We start from the raw sequence: 19414 nt of genomic DNA on the forward strand, positions 1-19414 counted from the left end.
TATGAACTTTGGGAGTTATGTGGGGAGAGGGACAATTGAGACTCCCTGCTCTGTCCAGTTGCCATACCTTCCCCCTAAAGGGGCTCATCACAGAACCCAGTACTTGACTTGAAAAGCTGAGTACTTGTCTTGGGCCCATCTAAAAACCGATCAGAACATCCTTAAGAAGCCTATTTTCAAAGCTTCTGCTGTTTCTTGTAGTTACCAAACAGGTTGAGTAGATGGCATGAACTGACTCTTTTAGGCAGGGTCCAGCCAGTCTGGAATGGAGAGACAGGAGGTTTGGAAGGAGGGGGCCGGGGGTAAAGGGAGGGAGAGAGCAAACTCCACAATGTGTCCAGACATGCCCACAGAGGCTGGTGTCTAGTAAGAGTGGCCCTGTAATAAATTTAAAAGATGTTTCTGCATGAGGAAGAACAAAGGAATGTCATTACTGCAGGGTGTTGAAAATAGATGGTAATTAATATTTTAAAATTTTAACTTATGTGTGAGACTAAAGCAAAAAAATGTTTATTTGGTACAAAATTTATATTTTGACTAATGCATTTCCTAATATAACTTATATAGACAGCTTAATTGAATACCTTAAGTACATGGAACCTTGAGTAGGACATGAGATTTTGTTGGTTTGTCCAGAGTGATGCCCCGATAAATCCCAGAGTGAGTTGAACTGTGAATAAAAAAGTATTTGCAAAGTCCCCTTCGGGGAATGGTGAGAAAGGGGGAAAATTCAGCTTCCCCAAGTTGAATTCTTGATACTCTCACAAGCAGTGTGGACAACCAAAGCTATAGGTTGAGCCCCCAATCTTGGGGTTTGTTCATATGAAACTTAACCCCACAAAGGATAAGTCAAACCTACTTAAAATTAGGCCTAGGAGTCACCCCCAAGAGAACCGCTTTTGTTGCTCTGATGTAGCCTCTCTCTCCAGCCAACTTGACAAGCAAACTCACTGCCCTCCCCCATCTACATGGGACATGACTCCCAGGGGTGCGGACCTTCCTGGCAACATGGGACAGAAATCCTAGAATGAGCTGAGACTCAGCATCAAGGGATTGAGAAAACCTTCTCAACCAAAAGGGGGAAGAGTGAAATGAGACAAAATAAAGTGTCAATGGCTGAGAGATTCCAAACAGAGTTGAGAGGTTATCCTGGAGGTTATTCTTACGCATTAAGTAGATATCACCTTGTTAGTCAAGATATAATGGAGAGGCTGGAGGGAACTGTCTGAAAATGCAGAGCTGTGTTCTAGTAGCCATGTTTCTTGAAGATGATTGTATAATGATATAGCTTTCACAATGTGACTGTGATTGTGAAAATCTTGTGTCTGATGCTCCTTTTATCTACCTTATCAACAGATGAGTAAAACATATGGAATAAAAGTAAATTGGGGAAACAAATGTTAAAATAAATTTAGATTGAAATGCTAGTGATCAATGAAAGGGAAAGGGATGGGTAAGGGGTATGGTATGCATGAATTTTTTTCTGTTACCTTTTTATCTCTTTTTCTGAATTGATGCAAATGTTCTAAGAAATGATCATGATGATGAATATGCAACTATGTGATGATATTGTGAATTACTGATTATATGTGTAGAATGGAAAGATCATAAGTTAAGAATGTTTGTGTTTGTTTGTTGTTATATATATTTTTTAATTAAAAAATTAAAAAAAAAAAGAGTGGCCCTGTGGTTGGGAAAGGCCAATGAACTTTAAAAGGAGAACTTTAAAAGGAGTTACAATGGCTGATCCTCAGGTTTAGCTGTTTCTTGTCTTGTGCTATAATTATACTCTACGACTCCAAAAGTGAAAGGCCTGTCACCTACCACTGCCTTGGGCTAGTGATTGTCTTAGGAAATGAGGGACCTTAAGAACTAATTCCAGGGCGGGCCACAGTGGCTCAGCAGGTAAGAGTGCTTGCCTGCCATGCCCGAGGACCTGGGTTCGATTCCCAGTGCCTGCCCATGTTAAAAAAAAAAAAAAAGGACTAATTCCGTTCTTTGTCTCAGAGCAGCCTCCAGGAAACAAGAGCAGCAAGGAAGGAAGAAGATGAAATGGCCAGAGGTGACAGGACTGGGAAGCAGGAGCTGGACTGGGAAGCAAGAGCTGGTGGACAACTCCCAGAGGTTCTCAGAAATATTCGAGAAGGGACTAAGTTTCTTGTAGAGACAGATGCGAGATGAGGGCAAAAGTTCTTATTTGGATATTAAGGAAAATAGTGATGCAGGAAAGCTGGAAGTCTTGGGTATAGTAGGTTATATCATATTTTTATTTGTAAACAGAGTGGAAAACTGAAGTTAGGAAGAACCAGTCCTGGGAAAGGCTCCTTCTTGTTCTATCAGCCTTCAGAAGTTGGGCCATTCACACAACAGACACAGGCTGTTCTGCTCTAATCCAACAGCTGCATTCCAAAGGAACCTTGATTTAGCAAGAAATTGTTTTTAAAAATAATAATTGCTGTGAGAAAAAGAGGAGCAGTAGCTGGGAACTAAATCAGTGGTTCTCAACTGGCAGAAATTAGAATTCCCTGGGGAGCATTTTTAAATGCTGTTACCTGGCTCTACTCATAGAGATTTGGACAAAATGAGTTGTTGGGACTCAGGCATGGATAACTTTTTAAGACGCCCAGGTGATTCTCATGTACTACTAAGATTGAGAACCTCTGGACTAGCTAGTTTTAACTTTGCAAATATATTTTCTTCCTGCCATGATTTCCATAATAAAGGCTTTGTGGTTTTTGTTTTTTAACAGAACAAGTCAATGGTCATAAATCTGAAACACCCCAGAACAATCACATTCAGCTCCTGCTAAAGAAAATCATCCTTTTTACCACGGAAACTCTTCACCTTCTTTTCACCTCCCACATGATTATAAACCAATGCTCCAGTTTCTCCCAACTCCTCCTAATAGAACTCCAGCTTTGCTCTTCTCTGAATTCCCAAACTCCATGCCACTGGCAGGACTAAAGTTAGGTGAGCAAGGCCCTAGCATGTAAAATTTAAGGAGGCACTCACACACAGGCTCATGCAAATGCAAAGGTAGGTGCCTAAAAGTGGGTGTTTCCTTAAATTTTGCACCCTGGGCTCCCGGCTGGCCCCACTAATCTCAGCCTTGCTCCCCTTCCCCAAGCCCCAGGGCTTCCTTCACTGGAACCTTTTGGTGTTTTGATGGTGAATCTGAAGGTCCACTTAGAGATGGGACCAGAGAAAATAGATGAGGGAAAAGGACTTGGCAAAAGTCCATTTAACTTAATAAAGAGGAGGAAAGGGGAGCAAAAGGGGCCTTGGCTGGGGCCAAGGAGGTGCATTTTGGTGGGGAAAGGGTTTGAAGAGAAAGGTGCTAAAGTTACTGTGGTGAGAAGCAAAGGTGGGAGCTGAAGCAGAACCACTGGAAACAGTATTGTCAAAACCGGCGTCACTTTGACATTCCTTTCGGTTGCTTTCACCTTGCGTCCCTGACACCCTCCAAGTCATCATCCAAGTGAAGCCCAAATCAGACAAACAAAGCAGCCTGGTCCCCAGCCAATGGCCTCAGCTGTAAATGCCAGCGCTAGTCAGGGGTATCAGGGCATTGAGCATCTCTTCTGGCTCTGGCTCAGAAGAACTGATGAATCAGATGGTCGGTTTAGAGGTGGAGCAGAGAATGACAGCACAATAGCAGAGTGTGCTTGGGGCTGGGCAGAGTGAGAGAGGAGCCAAAAAAACACAAGAAAGATTTTAACTCTGACCAGATATTGGAATTATTGTTTTCAAGGTGTGATAATGTACGTGTGTGCTTTCATTAAAAAAAATCTCTTATCTTTAGGAGTTAGAGACTAAAACATCTATGAATGAAATTAAATGCTGTATGGGTGTGCTTTAAATAACCTGGGGTAGGGGCAGCCGGTGGGGGTATACATGAAGCAACACTGATCATGAGTTGATACCTGTTGATGCTGGGTTATGGGTACATATGAGTTCCTTATATCATTCTCTCCACTTCTGCATATCTTTACCCTTTTTCATAATAAACATTAAAAACAAGACAAAAGCTGTCTCCAATCCACTGGCCACCCTGAATCTCAAGCATCCTCAGCGGCAAATTTGCCCTTTCCTGGCTCTTCCATGTCATGGAACATCACAGTTATGGTGTGATTACAGCTCCATGGAGCCCCTAAATCTCACAGCCTGCACCACCCTCCCAGTCTAGAGCCAATGCATGGGACTCAGTGGGTGCTCAGAGAACATTTACTGAATAAATAAATTTATCAACCAAACCCATCCTATTTTGTGCTTAGTTTTGTGGTAGTCAGTCCCACCCACACTGGGCTGGAAATTCACAGGGGCAAGGAGAAGGAATTCATCTTTGGATCTCTCATATCAATGCAGAATAGTGCTTGGCACATAGTAGGTGATGAGGAAATATTTTGGAAAGCATTTGGACATGCCTTAAATGGAGATACCTTCATTAACACCAGCAACACAAGAGGATTCTGCTTAGGAGAGCAGAGCCAAGATTAGCAGGAGAAAATTAGGTGTTTGAAGGTATTATTGCTACTTGAAGAAAAAAGAACCATAAAGACACCAAATCAGCAGAAGATTTAAAGATGGCATTTAATGAGAGGCCTCTCCTGGCAGGCGGCCACCTGCAGACAAGGGCACACACAGCCGAGCCCTGACACGCACCCATTTCGGCGCCTCAGAACCTTTTACTCCTTGATTAGGCCTGACGTCCTGGCCTTTCATCTTCCCTCCACCTGTGTTTCTGAGCCTAGGAACCCCAACAGGGCACCCTTGAAAGCACTTGGATGTGGTCTGAAATATGTTGATAATTAGCGTAATGGAACCCTGGAGGAATTTCCTTAAACTACTGCTTCTATGTTGAATTTTATGAACCTAATAAAAGCATCTTTATCCTAGAAATAAGTTTGCCTCCCCCACCGTTAAAAGCTTATCTTCTGCAAAAATGAGACAACTACTTCTTTTCAAAACCATGCTCCCCACCCCAAAGCTGGTGGCCTCCCAACCTACGGGAGCAGCTGTGGGGGCAGGGTGGGGGCTGAGGGGGGATTCCTCACGTGTTGAAAGTCCTGGCCAGGGAATACAGGGACAGGAACTCCACTTGGTTAAGCAGTTTTTAAATTGATTCCTCAAAGGAGTGGCTGACCTGGCTGAATGATGCTTTCCTTTTTTTCTATCAAGTCCTTGTAATAGGCAATTGTGGGGTGTGTTTGGGGGGCAGGTGGTATAGATCTGCCAAAGTCATACCTCTCATCTCCGAGAACTGCCCTCACCCCTACAGGGCCCTCACAGCTGGCCCATGCTACCTGACCTCTCTGTGCCCTCTCTCCACACACCAGAGCTGCTCCTGCTCCCCCCTGGGCACCTGACCAGGATGTACAGCTTGTGAGCTTGTGAAAGACCCAGAGTTCTCACCCTGACTTACTACAGGACCCCGGGAAACCCTGGATTAACCATTACACAAAATAAGCACCTGCTTAGGGCATCAGGAAAGGGGGCACCACAGAGTTTTCACCCCCTAGAGGTCGTGCCCTTAATTCCTTCACTGCCACACTCCACTTTATCCAAATTTTTCTGTAATTATCTTTTATTGGCCATTTAATGCAACTTTAATCTGCATTGTGAAAAAAATGTTTTTTTCCCTTGGTTTGGTGAGTGACTAAATTTTAAAAGTTTGGTTTGAAGGTGTCATCAGATAGCAGATGTTTCCATTTTATGGTGTGAGAGTTTTGCCTCCTTTGAGTGTAAACCCAGCTGGCTGGGTCTAGCTGGCACTTAACTCATCAGCTAATTCCTGTGCTGGACATTTAATACTCTCTAATTTTAAGCAGGGGAAGGCCTGTGTTTAGGGCATCAATTGCTTAATCCAGGCCTAGTCCTAGGCAATTATTTAACCTCAACAGGCCTTGGTTTTCTCATTAGTTGGCAAAGGGGAGATGCTCTTTGCATTGAGGTTGGGAGGCAAGAAGGGAAGACATGGAAAGCACCTCATCTATAACCGATGCTCAAAACACAGGAGTGTCAGCAGAGTTCTCAGAGGCTTCCCCGAGCAAGAGAAATTCCAGACTCAGTAAGAAAACCTAAAAGGGCACGTATCTGCTTATGCTCCAAAATGGATTTGGTTTCTCTTTATATTAAAGAGAAATAATGTGATCAAGCCCTGTATCTCACTTGAAAAAATGTTTTCAAACAAAGGGTTGGTGGATTTCAAAAACCAAACATCCGTATCTACTCAAAGGACTTAAGGGCAAAGACACAAACGGACATTTGCACACCAATGTTTATAGCAGCGTTATTTACAATTGCAAAGAGATGGAAACAGCCAAAATGTCCATCAACAGAAGAATGGCTAAACAAACTGTGGTGTATACATACGATGGAATATTATGCAGCTTTAAGACAGACTAAACTTATGAAGCATGTAATAACATGGATGGACCTAAAGAATATTATGCTGAGTGAGTCCAGCCAAAAACTAAAGGACAAATACTGTATGGTCCCACTGATGTGAACGGACATTCGAGAATAAACTTGAAATATGTCATTGGTAACAGAGTCCAGCAGGAGTTAGAAACAGGGAAAGATAATGGGTAACTGGAGCTGAAGGGATACAGACTGTGCAACAGGACTAGATACAAAAACTCAAAAATGGACAGCACAATAATATCTAATTGTAAAGTAATCATGTTAAAACACTGAATGAAGCTGCATCGGAGCTATAGGGTTTTTTTTTACTATTATTACTACTTTTATTTCTTTTCTCTATATTAACATTTTGTATCTTTTTTTGTTGTGTTGCTAGTTCCTCTAAACCGATGCAAGTGTACTAAGAAACGATGATCATGCATCTATGTGATGATGTTAAGAATTACTGAGTGCATATGTAGAACGGTATGATTTCTAAATGTTGTGTTAATTTCTTTTTTTTTCTTTCTTTCCGTTAATAAAAAAATTTAAAAAGAAAACAAAACAAAAAAAAACCAAACATCCAATCTCAAGGGATGCTCTAACTCAGAAGAGTGTGAGCGTGGCAGTGTGGATGGGAGACTGCCTGGAGGAGGAGGGTGGGCACTGTTCCACAGGGTACCAGGGGCCATGGAACCAAAATGTCTGTTAAGATACAGTTCATGTGGAGACTATCCACTCTGGAGACAGCCTGGATGGCTACCATTTAAACTCCTGGCCTAGCTCAAGCACAGGTCACCAGGTATATTGTCTTTTGAATGGAGACCATCTTTGGAATGGGGACCCTCTCCCTGCTCCCACCCTCTTTACTACCTAAGAAGAAAAGGAGTAAGCCTGAGCTGCTACACCAATATGAAGCAGTCTCCCTCACTCTATTAATGATACTCCCTCCCGCAAAAACCTCACATCAGAACCCATCAGCATATGAGCCTTCTTTAAGAATTCTCTCCTTCCTTTCAGCACATCCTGCCTCATTTTAAACCTGAGTTTTCTTTCACTTAACCTAAAAGGAAATGGAAACTAGTCAAAGTGAAACAGGTAAAGGGAAAGCAAGCCTTGAGAGCTCAGTCACTCTGTCCTCCAGTCCTACCTTGAATCTCTGATAATGATTCATTGCTTCATTAGCTAGATTAGAAAACTCTTTTGCCATCAGGTTCTCCATGGTGAGAAGATTACTGTTGAGATGTTTGCAAAGCCACATTGCCTAAACAAAGGAAAGAGAAAAAGAAAATTTTAGTCAAAGTAGTAAAGGCAATAAATACACCAAGAGAACTATATATATTTTTTTAATTTATTTTTTTATTTTTTTAAAATACCAAAAAACACCAAACATAAACATTCTTAACTTTTGATCATTCTGTTCTACATATATAATTAGTAATTCACAATATCATCACATAGTTGCATATTCATCGTCATGATCATTTCTTGGAATATTTGCATCTATTCAGAAAAAGAAAATGAAAACAGAAAAAAATTCATGTATACCATACCCCACCCCTCCCCCTCACCGATCACCAGTATTTCAATCTAAATTTATTTTAACATTTGTTCCCCCTATTATTCATCTTTATTCCCTATGTTTTACTCATCTGTTGATAAGGTAGATAAAAGGAGCATCAGGCACAAGGTTTTCACAATCACACAGTCACACTGTGAAAGCTATATCATTATATAATCATAAAAGAACTATATTAAAATACCCAAGTCCTGCTTTTTCTCCGCAGGCGGGCGGCACTCCCGCCGCCATCCAGTCCTCCTCTTCCCCCTTCTCCGCCGGCGGCGATCCCACCGCCATCTTGCCCTTCCCTTTCCCCTCCTGCTCTGGTGGTGCTCCATCCACCATCTTATCCTTCCCTTTCTCCTCCTGCTCCGGCGGCTCTCCAACCACCACCATGCCCTCTTCCGCCTTCACCGGCTCCTCCGCCACCGTCTTCAACAGCCTTGCCACCCTCACCTTTCCTCCTCCGGAACAGCTACTAGGGGAGTAGAAACGATAAAGAACAGCTCCCAGAGCCACGACAGAGATAAAAAAGACAGCGCACCCCATCCTGGAACGGCTGACTGTCTGGGAAAACCAGCTCCGGTGAGATCGCCGAGGGGCGCAGGCTTCCCCGGGCGGGACGGCAAGCGGACGGAGTCCCTCCCTTCCTGCTTCCCAGGCCAGCTGGCAGAATTGGGCAGGCGGTCCCCTCAAGCCGCGGCGGCTGGCGCCCCCACCACGCGAGGCCCCCCAGACCAACTGAGAGAATTGGATTGGAAATCCCCAGACCGCAGAGAATGGTGACCGGGGGGGTCCCTTCCAAACACGTGACTCCCCGGTCTGGCTAAGAACAGTGCACTCTCCCGGGCTGTGGCGGCTGGCGCCCTACCGCCACGCTTGGTGCCCCGGGCCGACTAGGAAATTTGGTCGGGCGCTCTCCCGGGCTGCGGCGGCCAGAGACGCTCCCCACGTTCGGACCCCCGGGCCAGCTGGCACTCTTCCAAGCCGCTTCGGCTGGTGAACCTCCCCCACGGCGAGAGTTATCCAAAGTTAAAGGACCCACAGCACCTTTTACTGGTGGAACCCGCAGACAAACGTGGGCCACGAGAAACAGAACTATCGGGAAAAGAATGGAAAAATTTGAACAGGGTATCAGGGAACTCAAGGACAATATGAACCGCACAAATATACGTGTTGTGGGTGTCCCAGAAGGAGAAGAGAAGGGAAAAGGAGGAGAAAAACTAATGGAAGAAATTATCACTGAAAATTTCCCAACTCTTATGAAAGACCTGGGCAGGATAAGAAAAACAGAACCCAGAGATTTCACAGAAAAATCTTACAACCTTGTTGGGTCTGACACCAAGGGAAATTTGACTAAATGCCCAGACGCCAGCAGCAGAAGATAACGGTCCACGCTCAGAAGATTGAGAATATGGCCCAGTCAAAGGAACAAACCAATAGTTCAAATGAGATACAAGAGCTGAGACAACTAATGCTGAATATACGAACAGAAATGGAAAACCTCTTCAAAAATGAAATCGATAAATTGAGGGAGGACATGAAGAAGACATGGGCTGAACATGAAGAAGAAATAGAAAAACTGAAAAAACAAATCACAGAACATATGGAAGTGAAGGATAAAGTAGAAAAGATGGAAAAAGCAATGGATACCTACAATGATAGATTTAATGAGACAGAAGATAGAATTAGTGATTTGGAGGATGGAACATCTGAATTCCAAAAAGAAACAGAAACTATAGGGAAAAGAATGGAAAAATTTGAACAGGGTATCAGGGAACTCAAGGACAATATGAACCGCACAAATATACATGTTGTGGGTGTCCCAGAAGGAGAAGAGAAGGGAAAAGGAGGAGAAAAACTAATGGAAGAAATTATCACTGAAAATTTCCCAACTCTTATGAAAGACTTAAAATTACAGATCCAAGAAGTGCAGCGCACCCCAAAGAGATTAGACCCGAATAGGCGTTCTCCAAGACACTTACTAGTTAGAATGTCAGAGGTCAAAGAGAAAGAGAGGATCTTGAAAGCAGCAAGAGAAAAACAATCCATCACATACAAGGGAAACCCAATAAGACTATGTGTAGATTTCTCAGCAGAAACCATGGAAGCTAGAAGACAGTGGGATGATATATTTAAATTATTAAAAGAGAAAAACTGCCAACCAAGACTCCTATATCCAGCAAAATTGTCCTTCAAAAATGAGGGAGAAATTAAAACATTCTCAGACAAAAAGTCACTGAGAGAATTTGTGACCAAGAGACCAGCTCTGCAAGAAATACTAAAGGGAGCACTAGAGTCAGATACAAAAAGACGGAAGAGAGAGGTATGGAGAAGAATGTAGAAAGAAGGAAAGTCAGATATGATATATATAACACAAAAAGCAAAATGGTAGAGGAAAATATTATCCAAACAATAATAACACTAAATGTTAATGGACTGAATTCCCCAATCAAAAGACATAAACTGGCAGGATGGATTAAAAAACAGGATCCTTCTATATGCTGTCTACAGGAAACACATCTTAGACCCAAAGATAAACCTAGGTTGAAAGTGAAAGGTTGGGAAAAGATATTTCATGCAAATAACAACCAGAAAAGAGCAGGAGTGGCTATACTAATATCCAACAAATTAGACTTCAAATGTAAAACAGTTAAAAGAGACAAAGAAGGACACTATCTACTAATAAAAGGAACAATTAAACAAGAAGACATAACAATCATAAATATTTATGCACCGAACCAGAATGCCCCAAAAATACGTGAGGAATACACTGCAAACACTGAAAAGGGAAATAGACACATATACCATAATAGTTGGAGACTTCAATTCACCACTCTCATCAATGGACAGAACATCTAGACAGAGGATCAATAAAGAAATAGAGAATCTGAATATTACTATAAATGAGCTAGACTTAACAGACATTTATAGGACATTACATCCCACAACAGCAGGATACACCTTTTTCTCAAGTGCTCATGGATCATTCTCAAAGATAGACCATATCCTGGGTCACAAAGCAAGTCTTAACAAATTTAAAAAGATTGAAATCATACACAACACTTTCTCGGATCATAAAGGAATGATGTTGGAAATCAATAATAGGCGGAGTGCCAGAAAATTCACAAATACGTGGAGGCTCAACAACACTCTCTTAAACAACAAGTGGGTCAAAGAAGAAATTGCTAGAGAAATTAGTAAATACCTAGAGGCGAATGAAAATGAGAACACAACATATCAAAACTTATGGGACGCAGCAAAGGCAGTGCTAAGAGGGAAATTTATTGCCCTAAATGCCTTTATCAGAAAAGAAGAAAAGGCAAAAATGCAGGAATTAACTGTCCACTTGGAAGAACTGGAGAAAGAACAGCAAACTAATCCCAAAGCAAGCAAAAGGAAAGAAATAACAAAGATTAGAGCAGAAATAAATGAAATTGAAAACATGAAAACAATAGAGAAAATCAATAAGACCAGAAGTTGGTTCTATGAGAAAATCAATGAGATTGATGGGCCCTTAGCAAGATTGACAAAAAGAAGAAGAGAGAGGATGCAAATAAATAAGATCAGAAATGGAAGAGGAGACATAACTACTGACCTCACAGAAATAAAGGAGGTAATAACAGGATACTATGAACAACTTTTCGCTAATAAATACAACAATTTAGAGGAAATGGACGGGTTCCTGGAAAGACATGAACAACCAACTTTGACTCAAGAAGACATAGATGACCTCAACAAACCAATCACAAGTAAAGAAATTGAATTAGTCATTCAAAAGCTTCCTAAAAAGAAAAGTCCAGGACCAGACGGCTTCACATCTGAATTCTATCAAACATTCCAGAAAGAATTAGTACCAACTCTCCTCAAACTCTTCAAAAAAATCGAAGCAGAGGGAAAACTACCTAATTCATTCTATGAAGCCAACATCACCCTCATACCAAAACCAGGCAAAGATATTACAAAAAAAGAAAACTACAGGCAAATCTCTCTAATGAATATAGATGCAAAAATCCTCAACAAAATTCTAGCAAATCATATCCAACAACACATTAAAAGAATTATACATCATGACCGAGTAGGATTCATCCCAGGTATGCAAGGATGGTTCAACATAAGAAAATCAATTAATGTAATACACCATATCAACAAATCAAAGCAGAAAAATCACATGATCATCTCAATTGATGCACAGAAGGCATTTGACAAGATTCAACATCCTTTCCTGTTTAAAACACTTCAAAGGATAGGAATACAAGGGAACTTCCTTAAAATGATAGAGGGAATATATGAAAAACCCAAAGCTAATATCATCCTCAATGGGGAAAAATTGAAAACTTTCCCCCTAAGATCAGGAACAAGACAAGGATGTCCACTATCACCACTATTATTCAACATTGTGTTGGAGGTTCTAGCCAGGGCAATTAGACAAGAAAAAGAAATACAAGGCATCAAAATTGGAAAGGAAGAAGTAAAACTATCACTGTTTGCAGACGATATGATACTATACATCGAAAACCCGGAAAAATCCACAACAAAACTACTAGAGCTAATAAATAAGTACAGCAAAGTAGCAGGTTACAAGATCAACATTCAAAAATCTGTAGCATTTCTATACACTAGTAATGAAGAAGCGGAGGGGGAAATCAAGAAACGAATCCCATTTACAATTGCAACTAAAAGAATAAAATACCTAGGAATAAATTTAACTAAAGAGACAAAAAACCTATATAAAGAAAACTACAAAAAACTGCTAAAAGAAATCACAGAAGACCTAAATAGATGGAAGGGCATACCGTGTCCATGGATTGGAAGACTAAATATAGTTAAGATGTCAATCCTAACTAAATTGATTTACAAATTCAATGCAATGCCAATCAAAATCCCAACAACTTATTTTTCAGAAATAGAAAAACCAATAAGCAAATTTATCTGGAAGGGCTGGGTGCCCCGAATTGCTAAAAACATCTTGAGGAAAAAAAACGAAGCTGGTGGTCTCGTGCTGCCTGACTTTAAGGCATATTATGAAGCCATAGTGGTCAAAACAGCATGGTATTGGCATAAAGATAGATATATCGACCAATGGAATCAAATAGAGTGCTCAGATATAGACCCTCTCATCTATGGACATTTGATCTTTGATAAGGCAGTCAAGCCAACTCACCTGGGACAGAACAGTCTCTTCAATAAATGGTGCCTAGAGAACTGGATATCCATATGCAAAAGAATGAAAGAAGACCCATATCTCACACCTTATACAAAAGTTAACTCAAAATGGATCAAAGATCTAAACATTAGGTCTAAGACCATAAAACAGTTAGAGGAAAATGTAGGGAGATATCTTATGAAACTTACAATTGGAGGCGGTTTTATGGACCTTAAACCTAAAGCAAGAGCACTGAAGAAGGAAATAAATAAATGGGAACTCCTCAAAATTAAACACTTTTGTGCATCAAAGAACTTCATCAAGAAAGTAGAAAGACAGCCTACACAATGGGAGACAATATTTGGAAATGACATATCAGATAAAGGTCTAGTATCCAGAATTTATAAAGAGATTGTTCAACTCAACAACAAAAAGACAGCCAACCCAATTACAAAATGGGAAAAAGACTTGAACAGACACCTCTCAGAAGAGGAAATACAAATGGCCAAAAGGCACATGAAGAGATGCTCAATGTCCCTGGCCATTAGAGAAATGCAAATCAAAACCACAATGAGATATCATCTCACACCCACCAGAATGGCCATTATCAACAAAACAGAAAATGACAAGTGCTGGAGAGGATGCGGAGAAAGAGGCACACTTATCCACTGTTGGTGGGAATGTCAAATGGTGCAACCACTGTGGAAGGCAGTTTGGCGGTTCCTCAAAAAGCTGAATATAGAATTGCCATACGACCCAGCAATACCATTGCTGGGTATCTACTCAAAGGACTTAAGGGCAAAGACACAAACGGACATTTGCACACCAATGTTTATAGCAGCGTTATTTACAATTGCAAAGAGATGGAAACAGCCAAAATGTCCATCGACAGAAGAATGGCTAAACAAACTGTGGTATATACATATGATGGAATATTATGCAGCTTTAAGACAGGATAAACTTATGAAGCATGTAATAACATGGATGGACCTAGAGAACATTATGCTAAGTGAGTCCAGCCAAAAACTAAAGGACAAATACTGTATAGTCCCACTGATGTGAACGGACATTCGAGAATAAACTTGGAATATGTCATTGGTAACAGAGTCCAGCAGGAGTTAGAAACAGGGTAAGATAATGGGTAATTGGAGCTGAAGGGATACAGACTGTGCAACAGGACTAGATACAAAAACTCAAAAATGGACCGCACAATAATACCTAATTGTAAAGTAATCATGTTAAAACACTGAATGAAGCTGCATCTGAGCTATAGGTTTTTTTTGTTTCTTTGTTTGTTTGTTTGTTTTTACTATTATTATTACTTTTATTTCTTTTCTCTATATTAACATTCTATATCTTTTTCTGTTGTGTTGCTAGTTCTTCTAAACCGATGAAAATGTACTAAGAAACGATGATCATGCATCTATGTGATGATGTTAAGAATTAACTGATTGCATATGTAGAATGGTATGATTTCTAAATGTTGGGTTAATTTCTTTTTTTCCGTTAATTAAAAAAAAAAAAAAAGGGTGAAAAGATCTGAACATGAATGAAACAATACAAAATGCCCTGGGTAAGCAGCACTTCCAAGGGCAAAGGAAAGACCCAGAATGTGTACCAAGACCTAGAAAAAAAAAATACCCAAGTCCTTCCCTATTCCACCAGAAAAAGTTAGCCATGTTGGGAAAGACATAATTCTGGCTGGAGAGAGGATATCAACTAAGTCAGACCCATAAAATACCTCCCCTGCTCAAGAATTCTGATCATTTTCCATCTCTTTTTCAACTAGCCATTGATTCCTAAATGGAACTGAAAAACCTACAAATGGGCTATGCTTTTAGTTGTCTTTGGTATGTCTTTTCAAGATCTTTGAACCATAAGTTTTTAATTCAAGAAAGGTTTAGAACAGGAAATATGGGGTCAGGACCTAAATAAGAGTCACAATTCACATGCAATTACATTTTGTTTCTTAAAGATTAGGAAATAAAATATTATGGCCAACTGAATATTTGGTTCATTGACAATTACTATATATATAGTAAAGGTCTGTCCATGCTCCCCCAAGCTGGTGTGGACATTAACTGGTTCTGTTCCCTGAGCTGGGAAATGTAAGCAACAATATAAGGAAAAGCACTTTCTGGGTCTCTGTTTGGATTTTACGATATATTACTTTAAAATTGTAAAAACAGTTTCTGTGTGTTCCTGCACATTGACTGGGGGCAGAGACAGTGAATTCACTAAAAGACTTGTAGCTGGAACACTACCTAAGAGCTGTCAGAACTTGACCTCATCAGGGAGGACAAACTTGATTGCCTCAGTCAAGTTGGGACCTGAAATTCTACCCAGCAGAGCGTCAAAAGTCACAAGGACAAAATCCTTTACCAAAAAGGGGCCCATGCCAGAGAGGCCCCCAAGCAGAAGCTTTGCTCACCTCACAGTGAAGCAGCCGTTGGTGTGTCCCAGAGAAGCCAGGTAGAAGGGAGTGCTATAATGGCATTGCTATGGACAGATGGCACCTGAGGACCAGATCTCCTTACTCCCCACCCTGCCTCATCCCCAGGCCTGTGTGAGCCTCCTGGAACCATGATGTTATCCTGGAGGAAGACTGGGAAAACTACCTGGAATTGACTGTGATGTGATTTCAACCTTGTGGGATGCAACCGGGAAAACAGAGAAGTTACCTTTCTTGTAAAATCAACAACAACAAAAAAAACCACTCCCCTTTAAAACATAGCTCAAACAAGCCTCTTGTTTGTCTAAAAGCAGACTCCATCCTCCTAGTTCCCAATATCAGAATCACCCGGGAACTCTTTTAATTCAGTTTCCTGGGCCCCACATCCATGAGATTCTGATTCAGTAGTTTTGGAATGGAGTCCAGGGTTTTTCAAAGCAGCCAGGAAAATACTAATGACAGCAGGCCTAGGAGCCCCTGGTTTCTAATAGTGAAACGGCAAGAGTTGGATTCAGAAGCATTGATTGGAGAGAATAGTGAAAGCTGACATCCTAACACAGGGATAAATAAAAACTACAGAGAGGTAGACAGCTGGGAAAATGGATGGATGGATAGATGGATGACAGATAAATAGAACAGCTACACTAACTCCAAAAGCATAGCAAATGCAGTTATTTCATGCAAGGCTCAACCAGAATAAAGCAATGGATCAGTTAATCAGGGGATGTAGCCTGCCACATCATGTAGGCCCGTGACAAGCAGTCATAGCAATGACTTAGTCACCAAGGATGGGTTAACTGATGCTTATTAACCAGGCTTTTCAAAACCAGTGTGTTAAAAAAAAATTCCATTTCAGATTTTTAAAATTTTAACAAGTTTTTAAGAAATGGAACTTTAAGACGGAAAATGTAGATTCAATGAAGCCACGAACTACAGGACAGTGGTTGCCTCTGGAGAAAGAGAGACGAAGAAGTTTAGGGTGGGGTATTCGTGTTATCTCTCAAGTTGTATTTTATTTAACATGGAGATACAACAAATGAAGAAAATATGCCAGAATGATACATTTCTGTAAAATATGGTAGTTGGGTACATGAGTATCTATGATATAGTTCCTATACTTCTGGTTGTTTGAAATATTTCATAATTAAATTTTTAAGAGTGAATCTTAGGATTCTATGCCAAAAGTCTTTGAAACATGTATGCTCCTTGACCTAGCACTTCTACTTCTAGAAATTATTACCAAGGATATATTAATGGGTGTACAAAGATGGTGTATCTATAGACACACAGAAAATCTTGGGAAGTATGCCTTAAACTGTTAAAACAATGCTTACATCTGGATGAAATATATTTTTGTTTCTTTCTATTTTCTAGGCTTTCTACCATGAACATACACCACCTTTTGTAATAAGAAAATAAGTTAAGGAGGAGAAGGAAAAGAAGGAGAAAGGTAAGTTGAAAATTCATGGAACTACAGTGCCTCATTCCAATCTGCAGGATAAATGAGATATTACAGTATTACAACACTTAAATATGATACACTTACTATAGTTGTTTTCCCGGAGGCGGGTGGACCTAATATTACAATCTTCGGCACTGTGGAATAAAAAGATTTGAATGTCACCACTTGATATGACAAAGCAGCCCCCCATACCTGCAGCACTCTGAGTGTATTTATTTCTTTCTTCCTCAGATTTCATTTTCTGCAAGTGACACAGTCATTTGTAACCCAGTGGCTCAGAGATGGTCTTGCCAGACAACATATTCTCTGTGTTTAGAGAGGTAAGCGATCACTGAGATGGTTTATTTTTCTATCTCCAAGGGAACACGGGCACGGTAACTTGTTCGCCAAACTAATAAATATCAAGAACAATTGGGACTTCAAACACCATAAAGCATTTTAAACAGGGATTTTGTCTCGGGGACACTCTCTCAAATAAAGCTGTATTTTATGTAAATCGACCTTGGAAGCTTTTTTTAAAAATATATATTATTTATGTCTTTTTATTTAGCAAATTGCATTCCCCATCATTTTGCAGAGGGAAATAATGGGAAAAAGTCTGGAGTGTATGGACCAGATTTATAAAGCCCAAGATAGAAAGGCCTTTGTTTTCAAATATGGGCATTTCTATGCAAATGGAAAAAATTGGCAGCTTGCTTCTGTATTATAGTCTTGGCTCCTGCATTTTCTTGGCCCTGTGGAATTCCTAAAGCGGTTACCTGTACACTGAGTAAGTGAGCGTGATTGGAAAAGAAAAGACCACTATCTTAAGAACAGTGGGAAAGGTATGTGCACTTGGGTCAAAACGAAGGAAACAAGATGTGCTATATAGACAAATGAGTCCATGGTTGCCTCACTGAATGTCATCTTGATTAGGTCAGCTTTATCCCTGTGGTAGTTAGGTTCAGTTGTCAACTTGGCCAGGTGAAGGTACCTAGTTCTGTTGCTGTGGACTTGAGTCAATGGTATGTGAACCTCATCTGTTGCTAATTACATCTGCAGTCAGCTAAGAGGCGTGCCTGCTGCAATGAATGACGTTTGACTCAATTGGCTGGTGCTTAAATGAGAGAGCACACTGTAGTACAGCCTAAGCAGCTCAGCATTCCTCTTCTCAGCACTCGCAGCTCAGCCCAGGCCTTTGGAGATGCAGAAAGAAGTCACCCCGGGGAAAGTTGTTGGAACCCAGGGACCTGGAGAGAAGGCCAGCAGAGACCATCCTGTGCCTTCCCATGTAAGAAAGAACCTCAGTGGGAAGTTAGCTACCTTTCCTTTGAAGAACTAACAAAATAAATCCCCTTTTATTAAAAGCCAATCCATCTCTGGTGTGTTGCATTCCGGCAGCTAGCAAACGACAACAATCCCCTTCCCAGTGGGACCATGGGTCACAGAAGTAGATGTTGGGGAACTAGACATATGCCTTTGCCTATCCTTAGCCTGGCCCCTGAACAGATGAACAGATGTCCAGTCCAATTTCCTTGAGGCTCTAAGTCTATAAGCAGAGTCCATTCCTGTCAGGCTACTGGGAGGGGAATCTTGTTTATGCAAAAGGGTGGGATGTGCATGCCCTCCTTAGTTTTGAAGTGGGCACAGAGAAGGAACTAGACAGTGTCCTTTTCGCTGGTTTGTCAACGGTCAGCACAGTTTAACCCAGTCGGCTTGGGTCTAAATAAATCTTTGCTAATATTTACAACACCTTGTTTCTCATTTTCAGAGAAAATCTGGAGGAAAAGCTCTAGATAATTCATTTCTTCATTCTACAAATATTCACTGAGCCCCTCTTCTGTGCTTAGCTCTGTGCTGGATGCTGCTGAGAAAAGCCAGATGGACAATGGTCCCCAGAGATGAGTTAGTAAGAATATATTAGAGAATTGAAAGCACAGCTGGCCATCCTCTTTCTCCAAGTCTCTGGCAAGGGAACTATTCTCTTGTCAAGGACATGAAGGGTTGGACTCACACATCATGGCTTTTTTGTGTCCCCAACTAAATACATTAGAACACCCTGTTCTTTTCTGCAGTTCTATACATTTAAAAATCTGGTCTATAAAGACCCACTGATAAGTAAAATGGAAGCCCAAAGCCCTTCCTGCTGGAGGTGATATGAATGGATGGATGCCAGAGGCAGTACAGCCTCTGCATAAGGGAGCCCCAGAGCACTTCTTCAAGTCTGGCCTGCTTCCCAGAGAAATATTGTGGTGCTTTGCTTTATCAAACCCTTGTGAACATGTTTCTTTCCAAATAAAGCTCCAGGTGGGGTGCTTCCTGCCCACCACAATATGGTGGCCACGGCTCCCAAAATTCTTTTGGCCAAAGGTCTCTCTGTCCCCATAATTCTTCTTGGACCCTGTGATGGAC

The 19414-nt window shown here is 41.0% G+C and overlaps 1 protein-coding gene across 18 annotated transcripts in view; it reads right to left on the reverse strand.

Moving 5' to 3' along the window:
* Window positions 1–19414, reverse strand: part of AK8 (adenylate kinase 8) — a 193674-nt gene that overhangs the window by 165665 nt on the left and 8595 nt on the right. For 16 of the 18 annotated variants that reach the window (XR_013170131.1, XR_013170154.1, XR_013170138.1 and 13 more), the window contains 2 exons: window positions 17108–17157; window positions 7553–7666 (listed from right to left, as the gene is read on the reverse strand). Coding sequence is in view for 13 of the 18 variants with exons in the window: in XM_077147388.1 (XP_077003503.1) it covers window positions 7553–7666; window positions 17108–17157 (164 nt within the window). In the remaining 5 variants the exon portion in view is untranslated. Of the gene's footprint in view, window positions 1–67; window positions 403–7552; window positions 7667–17107; window positions 17158–19414 lie in introns of those variants that run through there. The other 2 variants (XM_077147409.1, XM_077147413.1) reach the window with 2 other exon arrangements.

Source organism: Tamandua tetradactyla, chromosome 2, assembly GCF_023851605.1.
Source record: "Tamandua tetradactyla isolate mTamTet1 chromosome 2, mTamTet1.pri, whole genome shotgun sequence".
NCBI classification, from domain to species: domain Eukaryota; kingdom Metazoa; phylum Chordata; class Mammalia; order Pilosa; family Myrmecophagidae; genus Tamandua; species Tamandua tetradactyla.